Below are 16,841 nucleotides of genomic sequence, written 5' to 3' on the forward strand. Positions count from 1 at the left end.
CTTTAAAACTTCTTTTTATATATAGTTATGTATACATTGGTACAGTAAGACTATGATTATTTTTAACATACAGTTGATTATCAAACTTCTTTCCTGTTTCTGTGTCAATGTTATTTTTTTCCCCTCAAGATATATGTATTTATTTGAAATGCAGAATGACTGAGGGAGAAACTTCCATCAGCTGGTTCACTACAAATTGCTCTCTTGCTCTCTCTCTTTCTCTGTCTCAAATGAAAAGTTTTTTTTAAAAAAAAATTTACTGTACTAATTTAAGTTTCTATACTTCATGAAAAAGACTCATTCTGGACCCTCGGACTAGATCTGGGGGGCAAGCACTTGGCCTGGTGGTTAAACCTTCACTCGGATGCCTGTATTCTATACCATGTGTCAGCTCTAGGCCTGAGTCCAGCTTCCCACTAATGCACAGCTGCAAAGTAACAGGTGATGACTCAGGTAACTGGGCTGCTGCCATCTACGTCATAGGATCCTGCTTCAGCCTGGCCCAGCCCCAGTCGTCATGGGGAGTGAGCCATCAGATGAGAGTTGCTTTCTCTCTCTCTCTCTCTGATCATATACCTCTGCCTCTCTGCCCTTGGATTCAAACATTGGGCTTCTTTACCTCTGCCTGTATCTGTCTCTCAACCTTTCAGACAAATAAACAATTTTTTAAAAACCACAATGCCTGGTTTAAAAAAAAAAGTTACCTTTGAGCATTCAATCAGGCAAGTTTGTGTTTAGCATTTTTGCTTACACCAAGTTTTCTTGCATGGCTATTTTTCTTCTTCTTTTTTTTAATGATTTACTTATTTTTATTTGAAAGACCAAGTTAAAGAGAGAAGAGGAGGACCCGGCAGCGTGACCTAGCAGCTAAAGTCCTCGCCTTGAATGCCCCGGGATCCCATATGGGCGCCAGTTCTAATCCCGGCAGCTCCCTGCCCTGCTTGTGGCCTGGGAAAGCAGTCAAGGACGGCCCAAGGATTTGGGACCCTGCACCCACGTGGGAGACCTGGAAGAAGTTCCTGGCTCCTGGCTTCGGATCGGCACAGCACCGGCTGTTGTGGCTCACTTAGGGAGTGAATCATCGGACGGAAGATCTTCCTCTCTGTCTCTCCTCCTCTCTGTATATCTGACTTTGTAATAAAAATAAATAAATCTTTAAAAAATATATAAAAAAAGAGAGAGAGAGAGAAGGGGAGACAAGGAGAGACAGACTTCATTCAGTTCTCTACCTGAATGACCACAATGGCCAGAGCTGAGTAGATCCAAAGTCAAGAGCCAGGAGCCTCATCCAAGTCTCCCATGTGGTTACAGGAGCCTAGCACTTGGGCCATCCTCTGCTGTCCTTCCAGGCTCTAAGCAGGGACTGAATCAGAAGTGGAGCAGCCTGGACCTGAACCAGCACACGCATTGAACGCCAGTACCACGTGCTGAGTCTTAGCCTCCCACGCCATGGTGCCAGCCCCATGTGTTTTTTTTTTTTTTTATAAAAGGAAATATTTGCTTCTAGCAATAAGCTATTGAATAAAGCAAAGTTTCAGGGATTCAGAGGAGGTTTATCTGATTTCTATGTCTCTAGCTACTACTAACTCCCATTGTGTTATTGGATTGACCTCTTAACCTACCTTCTCCATCTGAAAACATGAAACTCATAGTGATGGTATGGACTTTCTTAGCTTCTTAGTCATTAAGTACTTTGAGATACCAGATAAAAGGATTAGAACTATAGATATAAACATTAATTAAGTCTAAATGTCAATAGTACTTTATCTACAACTTTTCATTTGAAGTCTACAAACCTCATATTGATTAACTAAAATATCCTTTCTCAATTTCTTTATATACAAATACTAACTTCTTTTCAGAATAGTCTCATTTTTTAAATATAAATTCTTTTTCCCTCTCCAATAAAGTCTTTCCATCTAATCTACTCCAACATACATGCTCATTAAACATTTGAATTCAGTTGAACACACTGAATGCTAACATCCTAAAATCATATGCTCACATGGTCATGCAATTTACATGGCACATGTAAATCTGATACATGAGACAGGCTTCCTTATTTCTACCTTAACTCATGTTTTAAATTTCACAGGCCAGGTGCAGTAGCTTAGTGGCTAAAGTCCTTACCTTGCATGCACCAGGATCCCATATGAGCACCAGTTCATGTCCTGGCTGCTCCTCTTCCCTGCTTGTGACCTGGGAAAACAGTTGAAGATGGCCAAAAGCCTAGGGACCCTGCACCCACGTGGGAGACCCAGAGGAAGCTTCTGGCTCCTTGCCTCGGATTAGCCCCTTGCTTCGGTTGTAGCAGCCACTTGGGGAATGAATCAGCAGATAGAAGATCTTCCTCTCTGTCTTTCCTTTTCTCTGTAAATCCAACTTTCCAATAAAAAAAAATTCCATGGCCATGGACGGGTGTTAGATCTAAGGTTTAAGCCATCCCTGGTATGCCCACATTGCATATTGGCATGCCTGGGTTCAGCTTCTAATTCTAGCTTCCTGCAGATGCACACCCAAGGAGACACCAGGTGCTGGCTCAAGTGATTAGGTCTTTGCCACTCAGAAGGGAGACCAGAAGTAGGGTCTTAGTGTCTGGCTTCAGCCTAACCCAGCCCTGGCCTGTTGTGATTATCTGGGGAATTTACCAGTGCATAGAACACACACACAAGAGGCGAGCCGAGGGCTGCGGGAGAGGACGTCTAGCTTGGATCCTGAACCCGGTCCGCCATGTGCCCATGGCTCATGGCGGGCTGGGCCCGGACATGCCCGGGTGCGGGGCCTGCTTCCTTCTGGGGTGAGTACGCCGAGGGGGGAGGCCTCCGTGACTGGGCATGTCCGGGGCCCACCCGCCACCCTCATTGGGTGGTGAACGGGATTGGGGAGGGGCGCAACCTCGGGCCTGCAGGATTACACCTCCGGCTGCCAGAGGCGAGCCGAGGGCTGCGGGAGAGGACGTCTAGCTTGGATCCCGAACCCAGTCCGCCATGTGCCCATGGCTCATGGCGGGCTGGGCCCGGGTGGCCAGTGCGCCATTTGGCACCAGGCTGAGCCTGCTGGCCGCCCGGCCGGGGAGCTCTGGGGTATTGGACGTCTGAATCGCTGCTGAGATAGCTCTAGAGTGACCCCACTGTTTCTGGGATCTGAGTCAATCCTAAAGATTCCCAATGCCAGCAACTCTTCCTTTGAAGAACTTCCAATCCCTTAATAATGCTGAGCTTTGAACACCTATCAAGTAAAAGATAAGCTCCGGCTTGTCTAGCGGGCTGGCACCTAATGGTCCTTGGAGCAACCACGTGCAGGTGCGTGATTTACGGCTAGGAACGGTCCCAATCTGGGATGCCACAGCTGGGATGAGGTTCCCACCAAGGGGTGTATGTGCTGGAATAGGGGCTGCGTTCTATCTAGAAAACAGTTGCAGTCACCCGAGGCACTAGTGTGGGCTGGGATTGGATGCACCAGGCCGGTTCAGATCCCAGCACCATCTGGTGTTATGGAGAAACAGGGTAGATGTGGGACTGACTAGGCTGGGTCTCAATCCCCTTCTGAGCCATGTGTGAGCTGTATGTGGGTATGGACGAGCCATGGCTGGGCTGAAACATCCAACAACAAGAGTCAGAATGGGGTGAAAGCCAGCCAGGAAAAGCCACTGTTCCTGCTAGGACAGGAGGTGAACTGAGTAGGGTTGGCTCAAGAACCCCCTGGCAAGCGCAAAATCTGGCATTGGGAGGGGTTCTGATGGAGGAGCCTGGGCAACTCCTCTGGCAGGACACAGTCCCTGCAGGTAAGCGCGAGAAGCATGATTGGAAACAGCCCAGAATAGGCCATGGAAAGTTTCCCACTGGCATGCATTCGGCATGGGTCAGGAGCAGACCAGGCTGAATCAGTTCATGTCATCCTCTGGCAAATCCGATCACCAGAACAGAGTGTGGAATGGGCCGGGTTCGGTTGCGACAAAACCAGTACACATTATGGAACGCCAGGGCGTGGCTGCCTGTACTGGATATGAATGCAGCACCCATCCAGCACATGTGAGATCCAGGAAGGGAGGGGCAAAGCTGGCGGGGGGTTAAGGGGCTGGTCCCCTCGCTGGACAGCCACTCCCACTGGAGAGCGTGGGATGGGATAGAGACAGACACGACTAAGCAAGGCAACAACACCTGTGCGCTGCATGTGGACTAGATCAGGGCCACAGCTTCAGCTGGCAGAAGCTGGCACTGGGGACTAATTCTGTCGAGTCAAATCACAGGACCACCTAAAGAGTGCATAAACCGGGACAGAGAGACCTGGGAGGGAAAAAGTGGGTTCCCCCTTCTTGGGTCACTATTCCCGTGGGAGGGCATGAAAACTAGGACGGGGGCTGGGATGGCTAGATAGAGAGGTACTCAACAATATCTGTGAGGGCTGGATGGTTGAGTTGGTTAGATAAAACTAAGCTTTAATACCCATTGACAAGTACCAGAGCCAAATGGGATGGGGGACAGATTGGTCTTCTGCTACACATACTGGCAAACCAGGGTAGGGGGCGGTCTGGTGGGGGTTATTGTGGGTCGCCCCAACTAGGCTGCAGCTCCCACTGGTTGGTGTAAGGGCCGAACCAGACTGGACTGCAACACCCATTGGTTCCAGTGCAACTCGGGACTGAAAACAGAACCAACCCAGCAATTGCAACCACCAGCTGATCAGGGTGATGGACTGTGCCGGGCCCTGTGCTTGCTAGAACACACAAGAAACTAATCTGGGAATACCTCAAAGTATCTTTGGAGATCTCCCCACTTGAACTGCTGGACTCAGAATTCTAACCAAGAAAAGACAGAAGACAGAATAGGACAATCATTCAACCCAGCTACATGTTGGCAGCGAAATATGGGACAAATGGAGACTTCATGATGGACCATATCAATCAGTGGACCACCTCATCGAGCGAAACTGGCAGTGACTCATAACTGGAGAACTATTAACTCCACTTGAGCACATATCTCAGAGCATGCCCCACATCTGGGACTTGGGGTGGGCGGGAAACCAGGTGGGGCTTCTCCCTCAATATCCCCCTTTACCTCAGATACATGATGGAAACAATATGGACAAAATAGCATTGCCCACCTCCCTATCCCCCTGAACCTTTTTTTTTCTTTTTCTTGTTTTTCCTTCAACTATAGTTAACTATGTAAAGATTGTCAACAACAATACAATAAAATGGATAAAAAAAAAAAAAAAAGAACACACACACAGTGTGTCTTCCTCTCTCTCTCTACTTCTCAAATAAGTATATAATTTTTTAAAAGCCTGGTGTTTAAGAGTAGCTTTGTATTGCTTTAGTACCTGTGGATAAATTCTACAGCGCACTATAATGGTGATGATTTGGCAGGAAACTGAAGTTTACTTAATAACTGCTGAGAGTCAGTGAAAGGTGAAAACACACAGACATACACATGATTTAGAAACCCCCTTGTGAATGCCTTAGCTAAAAACACGTGAACAAGACCAGGTGTCCATCCCTGAGGAGAAGACTGCCATATCCTGCTGGGTCTGTGCAGTAGGTGTAACTAACACGAAAGTGTGAAGAGAACAGCTCCCCTGCTTGGCAGGGCCCAGGGGACCTTCCAATTGTTTGGCAGGGCCCTGCGGATTTCTCTCTGACCACCTTGACACAGTTTCACCCCCTTTCACATGGACACTCAACCACCCCACTATGAATTTTGTAATCTATTGATGTATTGTTTGTCCCTGTGAGATGGCTTTTGCAACCAACGTGAGCTTGAGAGTTAATGTTATTGATAATGTCTTGGTGAGTGGGCCTTTAACTGCGCACAGGAGTACAATTAAACCCATGCCATTTCTGGACACCTTATTGTGTGCCTACCCATTGCCCTGAAATCTGGCCCAGACATATAGCATACCTCCTGGGAAATGGCTTGATAAGAATTTCACAAACTAACAGAAGTGATGGGAGTATGGGCTGAAACTGCTATGACAAAAAAATATAGCTACTGGGACCCTAAAGGCTATCCTGTTACAGGGACCCTAAAGGCTGAGCTTGCAGGCCTAATGGCCAGCTAATGTCAATGACCCCAATCCTCATAAACCAAGACCCCAGACCTTTTAACCCATACATAATTCAAGATAGGGGCCTGGTTGTCACAGGCGGCACCAAGCATAGAGCTCAGACTTGAGGAGAGCAGGTGGGGGCTGGCAAGCCAAAATAAGCAAGGAATGTGCAATCCTCCCTCATTCATCTCTCAAGCTGTTGAAAATTGTGCCCCCCTGAGGCTATGTCAAATTGACCCTAAAAGAAAACCTTGTACTGCTTCTGTATAAATAAAGCGGGCAGCTTTCTCGCATTGTCCATGATGATCTTGGAATTGTAGTGGTCTGTTTCTTCTCTCTACACCTATTTCACACATCCTTCTCGAGCTCCTAAATCAGCTGGAGCTGGACTCCAGCAGCATCCCATGGACTCCAGCAGTATCCCACACTGGAGCACGTTGTTTTGACCCTCACTCTGGCTCCCCAACCAGCTTCCTGCTAATGCAGAATCTTGGGAGACAGCAGGTGATGGCACAGGTAATTGGGCTCTCACCACCTCTGGGGAGGCCCACACAAGTTCTGAGCAGGCATCTGGGGAGTGAATCAACTACAGAAGCCTGCTTCCTCCTCCTGTCTGGCCTTTCAAGTAACCAATTATCTTAAAACCTTTTTAAAAACAATACACAGAGATGTTTCAATATTGGCCTGTATAAATGATGAGGAATTTTATGCAAATTATCCGCAAGGAAAATTTCCGAAGTCTCCTCCAACCTCCCCTCTAGCATCCCCTCTGCCCTACCCAAGTACACACTAAAACCCTGGGTCCCTCCTTAAATCTCTTCCTCACTGGTTCTGCCAAATACTATCCTGGCCATTCCAGCTCCAGAAGGCTTTTTCTTTTTTCTAAGATTTTCTTAATTGGAAAGTCAACTATACAGAGAGGAGGAGAGACAGAGAGGAAGATCTTCCATCCAATGATTCACTCCCCACGTGTCTGCAACAGCCAGAACTGAGCCGATCTGAAGCCAGGAGCCAGGAACTTCTTCCAGGTCTCCCATGCAGGTGCAGGGTCCCAAGGCTTTGGGCCGTCCTCAACTGCTTTCCCAGGCCACAAGCAGGGAGCTGGATGGGAAGTGGGGCCTCAGGGATTAGAACCAGTGCTCATATGAGATCCTGCTGTCTGCGATGGGAGGATTTAGCCGCTAAGCTACCGCACCAAGCCCTCCAGAAGGCTTTGTGATCTGCTTTCTACTCTGACCCCAGCTGCTGAGTTCCTAGTGATGCCTTATTACTTCTCAGGGCCTGGCACAACCCTCTCTTATTTAGTCTTGCTTCCAACAAACTACCCCCACCATTTCCTCCTCTACTCTGTACCTACTCAAATCCTCTTCTTCAGCAGTAAGGCCTACTTGCAGGTTTCAGGAACTATTGGACATGCCTCTACAGTTCCCTGCAGATTCCACTTCTGAAATGACCCCCTTGCTACAGTCTGAATGTGTCCAGCAAAGCTCAAGGCAACAGGTGTGGAAAAGGTGGATTTTTGAGAAGTGATGGATTTGTGGGCGCTCTGCCTTCAAAAATGGATTCATACCTTTACCACTGGAGTGGGTTAGTTACCATGGGACTGCTTTCATCCCCACCCTAGGATGACACAGCGAACAGTCCCTCAGTGGAAGCCAACCCCGCTGTCTGAGACCTCCCTGCCTCAGAATCTGTTTGTCTTAAGTTACCCAGTCTGGGATATTTCAGCTGTTGTCGCACAGATTGAGATGACTTCTTGCCCCTTTTCTGAAAAGTAAACTCTTACTCCTTCTTCAAGGATCTACTCCAAAATGGAAATCACTTCTCTGAACTGTTATTAGTGCTTCCTCTGGGCTTCCATATGCTATTTTACACAGTTTGCATATTAATAGAATGATTCAGCCTCCCTAATAAGAATTTCCAGATTGTTCAGATGGCATTGTAAAGATTTTTGAAACCCCAGGATTAAGCACATACATGTGTACATTTGTAAAGCCAATTTTTTTTTTAAGATTTATTTTATCTTTATTGGGAAGGCAGATATATAGAGAGAAGGAGAGACAGAGAGAAAGATTTATTTTATCTTTATTGGGAAGGCAGATATATATAGAGAAGGAGAGACAGAGAGAAAGATCTTCAGTCCGATGATTCACTCCCTCAACTGGCCACAATGGCTGGGGCTGAGCCGATCTGAAGCTAGGAGCCTGGAGCTTCTTCCAGGCCTCCCACGTGAGTACAGAATCCCAAGGCTTTGGGCTGTCCTCCTCTGCTTTCCTAGGCCATGGCAGTGGAGCAGCCGGGACATGAACTGGTGCCCATGTGAGATCCTGGCACGTGCAAGGTAAGGATTTAGCTACTGAGCCATCACACAAGGCCCAGTGGAGCCACATTTAATGAAATTTTTTAAATTAAGGAATCACAAAACACAAAATTGAGTTTATCTGTATATTCAGATGGAAAATGCTTCAATATTTTTAAAACAGAATGCCTTTCTTTTCTAGTAACTACTCATCTATGTTTCTGTTAGTGTAACAAAATATATGAGACTAAGTACTTTTGAAAATGTGGATTATCAGGCCCGGCGCCGTGGCCTAACAGCTAAAGTCCTTACCTTGAACGCCCCAGGATCCCATATGGGCGCCAGTTTTAATCCTGGCAGCTCCACTTCCCATCCAGCTCCCTGCTTGTAGCCTGGGAAAGCAATTGAGCTCGGCCCACAAGCATTGGGACTCTGCACCCATGTGGGAGACCTGGAAGAAGTTCCTGGCTCCTGGCTTCGGATCGGCTCAGTTCTGGCTGTTGCAGACACGTGGGGAGTGAATCATTGGATGGAAGATCTTCCTCTCTGTCTCTCTTCCTCTCTGTATAGTTGACTTTGCAATAAAAATAAAATAAATCCTTAAAAAGTGGATAATCTAGCTCACCATCCAGGAGGTTCAAGGGCAAGGTAGACAGAAGCATTGGCTTGGTGGCTGGCCTCACAGCATATGTGAAGGGAGTAAGTTAAAGCTAAGACAGGAGGCCAAAGGCTGACTCAGCGGTCAGACACGGGTTTTTATAATAGATCACTCTCACGAGAAATGACTCCAGGGCCCCCAGAAAACTATGACCTTCCACTTGCACCCACTACTGCCAGCTCTTAGCATGGCCATGCTGGGAACCAAGCTGCCAACACATGAACCTTTGGAGGATGCACTTAAGCTCCATTCATACCAAGGCAGTAAGACATCCTCACGACAGAAATAACATGGGGTTCACATTGTGACACTGTGGGTAAAGCTGCCAGCTGCAGCGTGGCATTCCATAGGCGTGTCAGGTCAAATCCTGGCTGCTCCACTTCCGATCCAGCTTCCTGCCAATGTACCTAGGAAAGCAGTTTGGGTCCTTGTTACTCACATGGAAGATCTGAAGAAATCTCCAGGCTCCTGGTTTTAGCCTGGACCAGCATTGGCTACTGTGGTCATCTGGGGAGTGAGCCAGTGGATGGAGGAACCATATCTCTCTTACACTTTATCTCTCTCCCCTTCTTCTTACTCTCTCTAACTCTGCCTTTGAAATAAGATAAATGTTTAAAACACAGACACCCACACACAAAAGTGAAACTGCTTTTGCAGAACCCCTCAAATAACCTCTCATGGCATTTATTATTTTTGCATTCATGAGAGATACAGCATCAGTGTTGCAGATAGCTTTGTAATATATTTCCTGTATGAGATATTTTATAGTGTCACCCAAAATTTTAAAAATATTTATTTCTTTATTGGAACCACAGAGTTAGAGAGGGGGAGAGACAGAGAAATAGATTTATCACCTGCTGGTTCACCCCCTCAAATGGCTGCAACAGCTAGGACTGGGACAGGTGGAAGCCAGGAGCCTGAGACTGCATTCTAGTTTCCCACATGGGAAGCAGGGGCCCAAGTACTTGTATCATCTTCTGTTGCTTTCTCGGATGCATAAACTAGGAGATGAATCAGAAGTGGACCAGCTGGGACTCAAACCTGGTGCTTATAAAGGATGTCAGAATCACAGGGGGAAGACTTAAAATGCCACGGCACAACGTCAGCCCTCTGACTCTCAGTTAAAACTGCCACATCCAAAGTGATATGTGAAGTCTACAGAAGCCTCATAAGGGACCAGCATGGTGGCCCAGTGGCTAAATCCTGGCCTTGTACTCTGGGATCCTATATGGGCAGTGGTTCAGGTCCCAGCTATTCCACTTCTCGTCTAGCTCCCTGCTTGCAGCCTGTGAAAACAGTTGAGGATGGCCTTAGAACCCTGTATCCACTGGTTGTGGAACACCCAGAAGCTCTTGGCTTCAGACCAGCTCAGCTCTGGCCATTGCAGCCACTTGAAGCAGTGGATGGGAGATCTTTCTCTTTGTGTGTCCTTCTCTCTGTAAATCTATCTTTCCAATAAAAATAGATAAATCTTTAAAAAAAAAACTGTAAAAAAAATGTCTGGACAGCAGCTGGTGTCACTTACTAAACAGGAGTGTCACTTATTAAACAGATGCTCTGCCCAGGCCATCTCCATCTCAGCTTACCTACCAATTCCCACACTTTATGAACCTCACAGTTACTCACAAAGCCACCGATCTATTGTATTTCCTTCTGGTCTTTTCTTCCTCTTTGCCTTTTAAAACAAAATCAGAAGCAGTGCTTCTGGGTCTTATGCCACCACCACCCCTAATTTCTAGACCGAAGTCCTAATTCCCAATGCATTAGGAAGTAACTATACTGGAAGGCCTTCAATGAGGTAATAAAGCGAGGTCATTAGGGTGAGCCCCAATCCAATAGGATAGGTATCCACATAAAAGGAGAGCGAAACACACAATGAGAGATAAGAAAAAGGCCAGGTGAGGACACGGGAAGCAGGCAGCCACCTCCAAGCTAAGGAGGAAGGCCTCAGGAGAAACCATATTTGCTCTTGGCACCTTAACATTTGACCTCTGGTCTTTAGAGCTGTCCAGAAAGTGAATTCCTATTATGTGAGCCACTCACAGTCCTGGCGAACTAACACACAGAGCTAAACACCTCATCTCCCTTCACTCCCTGCCTTTTTAGACTAGACTTCTAAAAGTGGATTTCTTCATGAAAAGCACATAAATACTTCAAAGGCCTCACGCATTACTAGACTACTTGAAAAAGTTTTTTTAAAGATTAAATTATTTTTATTTAAAATGCAGATTTTAGGGCCCAGCGGTGTGGTCTAGTGGCTAAAGTCCTGGCCTTGAACGTGCCAGGATCCTATAGGGCGCCGCTTCTAATCCTGGCAGCTCCACTTCCCATCCAGCTCCCTGCTTGTGGCTTGGAAAAGTAGTCGAGGATGGCCCAAAGCTTTGGGACCCTGCACCCACGTGGGAGACCTGGAAGAATTCCTGGTTCCCGGCTTCAGATCAGCGCGGCACCAGCTATTGCACTCACTTGGGAAGTGAATCATCGGATGGAAGATCTTCCTCTCTGTCTCTCCTCCTCTCTGTATATCTGACTTTGTAATAAAATAAATAAATCTTTAAAAAACATGCAGATTTTAAGAGAGAAGGAGAGACAGATAAAAAGATCTTCCATCTTTTGGTTCACTTCCAAAATGGCTATAGTTGATTTGATCCGAAGCCAGGAGCCTCTTCTGGGTCTTTCAAGGTGCAAGGGCCTAATGACTTGAGCTACCTTTCATTATTTTTCCAGGTCATAAGCAAGGAGCTGGATGGGAAATGGAGCAGCCGGCACACAAGCCTGAGCCCATATGGGATGCTGGCACTAGCAGGTGGAGGGTTAGCCTGTTTAGCCACAGTACAGCCCCACATTGCTGGATTATAAAGCGTGTTTGTTAACTTATACTCTTACAAGCGAGAATGAAAATGTCGGTATCCACCCACTCCAGTCGAGACTGAATAATATGTTTTTAAGATTTTTTTTTATTGGAAAGTCACATTTTCAGAGAGAAGGAGAGGCAGAGAGAAAGATCTTCCTCTGGTGGTTGACTCCCCAGGTGGCCGCAATAGCAGGATCTGAGCCAATCCAAAGCCAGGAGCCAGGAGCTTCTTCCTGATCTCCCATGCAGACACAGGGTCTCAAGACTTTGGGCTGTCCTCGACTGCTTTCCCAGGCCACAAGCAGGTAGTCGGATGGGAAGTGGACCAGCCAGGATTAGAACTGGTGCCCAAATGGGATTCTAGCGCATGCAAGGCAAGGACTTTAGCCACTAGGCTATTGTGCTGGGCCTGATATAATTATTGTTAATACTTGGAATTTAAGATAAAAATGAAATGTCATTGTTAGCTTATTTGTCAAATCTTTGCTTTTCAATGAGAAAGCGCATATTTCTTGACAATCTATGTCTTTTTTTTCCCACAAACTGTCTCTTTATGGCCATTCTCCATGTTGTCCAACATGAAATTGAATCTTTTTAAGGATTTATTTATTTTTGTTGGAAAGCCGATTTAGAGAGAGAAAGAAAGACAAAAAAACTTTCCATCTGCTGGTTCATTCTCCCGGTGGCTGCAATAGCCAGAGCTGAGCCGATCTGAAGCCAGGAGCCAGAAGTCTTCTCTGGGTCTCCCACGTAAGTATAGGATCCCGAGGCTTTGGGTCATTCTCAACTGCTTTCCCAGGCCACAAGCAGGGAGCTGGAAGGGAAGTGGAGCAGCCAGGACACAAACCAGCACCCATACTCTCTCTGTGTCACTCTCATTCCTTTCCTCGCTCCTTCTCTCTCTGAAACTTTGCTCTTCAAGTAAATAAATAAAACTTTTTTTAAAAAAGCAATCAATGCCCAGGCTCTGCCCTGGGAAAGGGGGGTGGGGAGGAAGGTTCAGGGTGGGATGGCGGCTCAAATTCCCATCGTGGCCACCACTTCCACTCCCGGGATAGCCTGCAGCAGTAAGAAGAGGCCTGCCAGCCCTTCCCACAACGGCAGCAGCGGCAGAGCCTACAGTGCCAGTAAGAAGAAAAAAGTGTCTGGCTCTAGCTTCGCGCAGGGTATCGGCATGGATGCCATGAGTGAGAGTAAAATGGTGCCCTCTGACTTTAACGCCGGACCTATGGAAAAAGCTGCCAAACCTTTGCCATTTAAGGATCTCAACTTTGTGCACTCTGGCCATGGTGGTGCAGTAGCTGGCAAGAAAAACAGAACCTGGAAGAACCTGAAACAAATTCTGGCTGCTGAAAGGGCCTTACTGTGGCCGCTGAACGACCCTAACTACTTCAGTATTGATGCTCCTCCATCCTTTAAGCCAGCTAAGAAGTATTCTGATGTTTCAGGCCTTCTTGCCAACTACACGGACCCCCAGAGCAAGCTGCGGTTCAGCACCATCGAGGAGTTTTCCTACATTCGGAGGCTGCCGTCTGATGTGGTCACCGGCTACCTGGCCCTGAGGAAGGCTACAAGCATCGTCCCATGAGCATGAGGAATGGAGGGCGAGTGGAAGACTGATTCATGGGTAGACTTTGCTCTCACGATTTTGTTCCATGGCAACAAACCCATCCTGCCATCTTTCTGAAAATGCCAGTGTACCTCGGGAAGAAATATTTGGCTTTAATTTAAGTGGTTTTCTCCTATGTTTTCCCTCCAGCTGAGATATTTCCTGTTGAAATCAATTATACTTCAGTTGTTGCGTCAAGTATAGCTGTTTGACAAGAAAACACAATAAAACTGTGCTTTTAATTAAAAAAAAGCAATCAATGTCTAATATTAACTCTGAGTTCACTGCCGCTTGGTAATATGTTTTTGAGAAACCTGGAGAAATGTAGATATATTGTTTCAATTATAATTCATTCTTTAAAAAATTGTTTATTTGAAAGAGTGATAGAATGACAAGTAAAGAAAAAGAGAGGTTTCCCATCCACTGACTCAACTTCTTCAATGGCCACAACAGCCAGAGCTAAGACAGGACAGAGTCAGGAACCAGGAACTCCATCCTGGTCTCCCACATGGAAGGCAGGGGCCCAAGTACTTGAGCCATTCTCTGATGTCTTCCCAGGTACATTGGCAGGGAGCTGGATCAGAAGTGGAGCAGCTGGGACTAAAACTGCCACTCTGATTTGGCAGCTTAACCCACTGTGCCACTACGCTGGCCCCAGATTTTTCGCATTTTGATCCAACTTGGAGAGTGAAGATTATTCTGCTAGATTAAATCACTATAAACCTTGAAAAAAAAAAAACTTCAGGCATTTTACAATTTACAGTGGCTTCAAATGCTACATCTTAAATGGATACATTTTAACCATATGTGCATATTTACTCATTCTCATTTCTACTTGAAAACTACTTCAACATTTCCATTTTTCTACTGTCAGAGTTTCCAGTGCATCAATTTCTGCCCTCAGATGTTTTGAGTCTTATCTAGAGTCTCTAGGGAGTATGTTTAGCCTAGCAGCTAAGATGCCCAAGTTCCAAATCAGATTCCTGTCCCCCAACAAGACTCCAGTTTTTCACCAAAAAGTGCCCTGGAAGACAGCACTGAGGGTCCATGTGATTCACTTCCTGCCACCTACATGACAGTTTCAGATGGATTTTTCTCCTGACACTGGTCTGCCTCAGCCCTGGCCATTGCACCTCTCTATAGCCACTCAATGTCAGGACTGCTGAAGAGGCACAGGGAAACCTAACACAGCAGGTAGAAGGATTCTCAGGAAGCACACAGGCCTGTTTATAAAAAGATAGCCCACTCAGCAATTGCAACGACCAGCATGTGCATAAGCTGATTGGGACGACAGACTGTGCCGGACCCTGTACTGGCATCCACACAAGAATCAGGTCTGGGATCATCTTAGATGAAGTTTCTTTGGGGATCCCCCCAACTGAACTACTGACCTCAGAACCCCAACCATGAAGAGAAGTGCAGGTTACATGGTCTGACCATCGAGTGCAAGTGTCAAAGCTGAGCCTCCTTAGAAGCTCAGACAGAGCAGTGAACAGCATATCCAGGTGCACATGGAGGATACGGCACTACACTGTAGACTGCAGAGGACATCTGGTACCATAATAGAGGACAGAGGACAGAGAAATTGATCATTTACCCCAGCCAAGTGTTGGCAGTGAAAATCTGGGGAAATGGAGACCCTAAGGCAGACTGTGTCAGTCAGTGGATCCTGGAGAGATTTCATCGTGCTTGGAATGGCGAGGTTGGCAGCAAAGCAGAACTGTTGAACTATCAAAACCACTTGAGCAGTGCCATCAGAGCATGCCCCACATCGGGACCTGGGATGGTTGGGAGGTTGGGTGGGGCTCCTCCCTTTATCTCCTTCCTTTCCCCAGATACACAAAGAAAAAGGAGAAAGTGGAAACAATGGTCTTACCCACTTTCCTGTAACCTTGGCCCCTTTGCACCCTAATCAACTATGTAAAGATAATAATAATAATAATAATGACAGTCTTGGCTGGCAATGTGAAATAATGAGTTAAGTTGCCACCTGCAGTGCCAACATTCCATGTTTGTACTGGCTTGATTCCTGGCTGCTCCATTTCCAGTCCAGCTCCATGCTAATACACCTGGGAAAGCAGTGGAGGATGGCCCAAGTGCTTGTGTCCCTGTTACCCAAGTGTGGGACCTGAAAGAAGCTCCAGGCTCCTGGCTATCACCTGGCCAAGCCTGGTCATTTCCACGATTTGGGAAATGACCCAGTGAATGGAAGATCTCTATCTTCCCCTCCACACATAGCCTCTTTGCAAGGCTGTCTTTAAAATACATTTTTAAAATCTTAAAAAAAAAGAGTTCTATTTTTACTGTTTACAGCAACTCACTTGATGTCATAACCCAGTACACACACACACACACAAACTTGGAGAAACAGTCTAACAAAAATCACTCACACCACCAAGTAAAAGATTGTACATTTTGATCTATTTTGTTTCATTAAACACTGCTGACAAAAATTCTAAATGCATAGTCTACCAATAGATCTGAGTTTCAGAACCACACATCCAGCCCACAAAGGAAGAAGGTGAGACCAGAAATGATTAATTGACTATTGTGTGACTACTCCCTGGACAAGCACGCACACACCATTAGTGTGACACTGAGCAGATCCCAGGTATCCTGATCCCTCAGTACTCCCAACGGATCTAAACGTGGCAGAGGCCCAAGGACTTGGGCTATCTTCTGCTGCTTTTTCCATGCCAGTAACAGGGGGCTGGGTCAGAAATGGAGCAGTTGGATCATGAAATGGCGCTCTAATGCCATCTGGCATTGCAGATGGCAGCTTTACCTGCTACACCATAATGCCTGCCCTTGAGGAAGGAAGGAAGGAAGGAAGGAAGGAAGGAAGGAAGGAAGGAAGGCAGGCAGGCATTTTTAAAAAACTCCTGGGAGCCAGCTTTGTGCCACAACGGGTTAATCCTCCACATATGATACTGGTATCCCATATGAGTTTCGAGCCTAGGCTGCTCCACTTCTGATCAAGCTTTCTGCTACTGCACCTAGGAAAGCAGTGTAACATAGCCCCGGGCCTGATACAGTAGCCTAGCAGCTAAAGTCTTCCCATTGCATGCCAGGATCCCATATGCACACTGGTTCTAATCCTGGTGGCCCCACTTCCCATTCAGCTCCCTGCTTGTGGCTGGGAAAGCAGTTGAGGACGGCCCAAAGCTTTGGGACCCTGCACCTGCATGGGAGACCTGGAAGAGGCTCCTGGCTTTGGATTGGCTCAGGTCTAGCCATTGCAGCCGCTCGGGGAGTGACTCAACAGATGGAAGATCTTCCTTTCTGTCTGTCCTCCTCTCTGTAGAGTTGACTTTGCAATAAAAATAAGTCTTAAAAGAAAAAAAAAAAGAAACAAAGAAAAAAGATGGCTCAG

At 46.6% G+C, this 16,841-nt stretch overlaps 1 protein-coding gene across 1 annotated transcript; it reads left to right on the top strand.

Moving 5' to 3' along the window:
* The first annotated feature begins 12,834 nt into the window (after positions 1–12,834).
* LOC131481653 (INO80 complex subunit C-like) lies at positions 12,835–13,720 on the top strand. Its single transcript, XM_058671386.1, has 2 exons — positions 12,835–13,486; positions 13,619–13,720. Exon 1 carries the CDS (start codon positions 12,869–12,871, stop codon positions 13,445–13,447), a length of 579 nt encoding a protein of 192 aa, XP_058527369.1. The 5' UTR covers positions 12,835–12,868; the 3' UTR covers positions 13,448–13,486; positions 13,619–13,720.
* Positions 13,721–16,841: the final 3,121 nt, after the last annotated feature.

The sequence above is a fragment of the Ochotona princeps genome, chromosome 1 (genome assembly GCF_030435755.1).
Source record: "Ochotona princeps isolate mOchPri1 chromosome 1, mOchPri1.hap1, whole genome shotgun sequence".
NCBI classification, from domain to species: Eukaryota; Metazoa; Chordata; class Mammalia; order Lagomorpha; family Ochotonidae; genus Ochotona; species Ochotona princeps.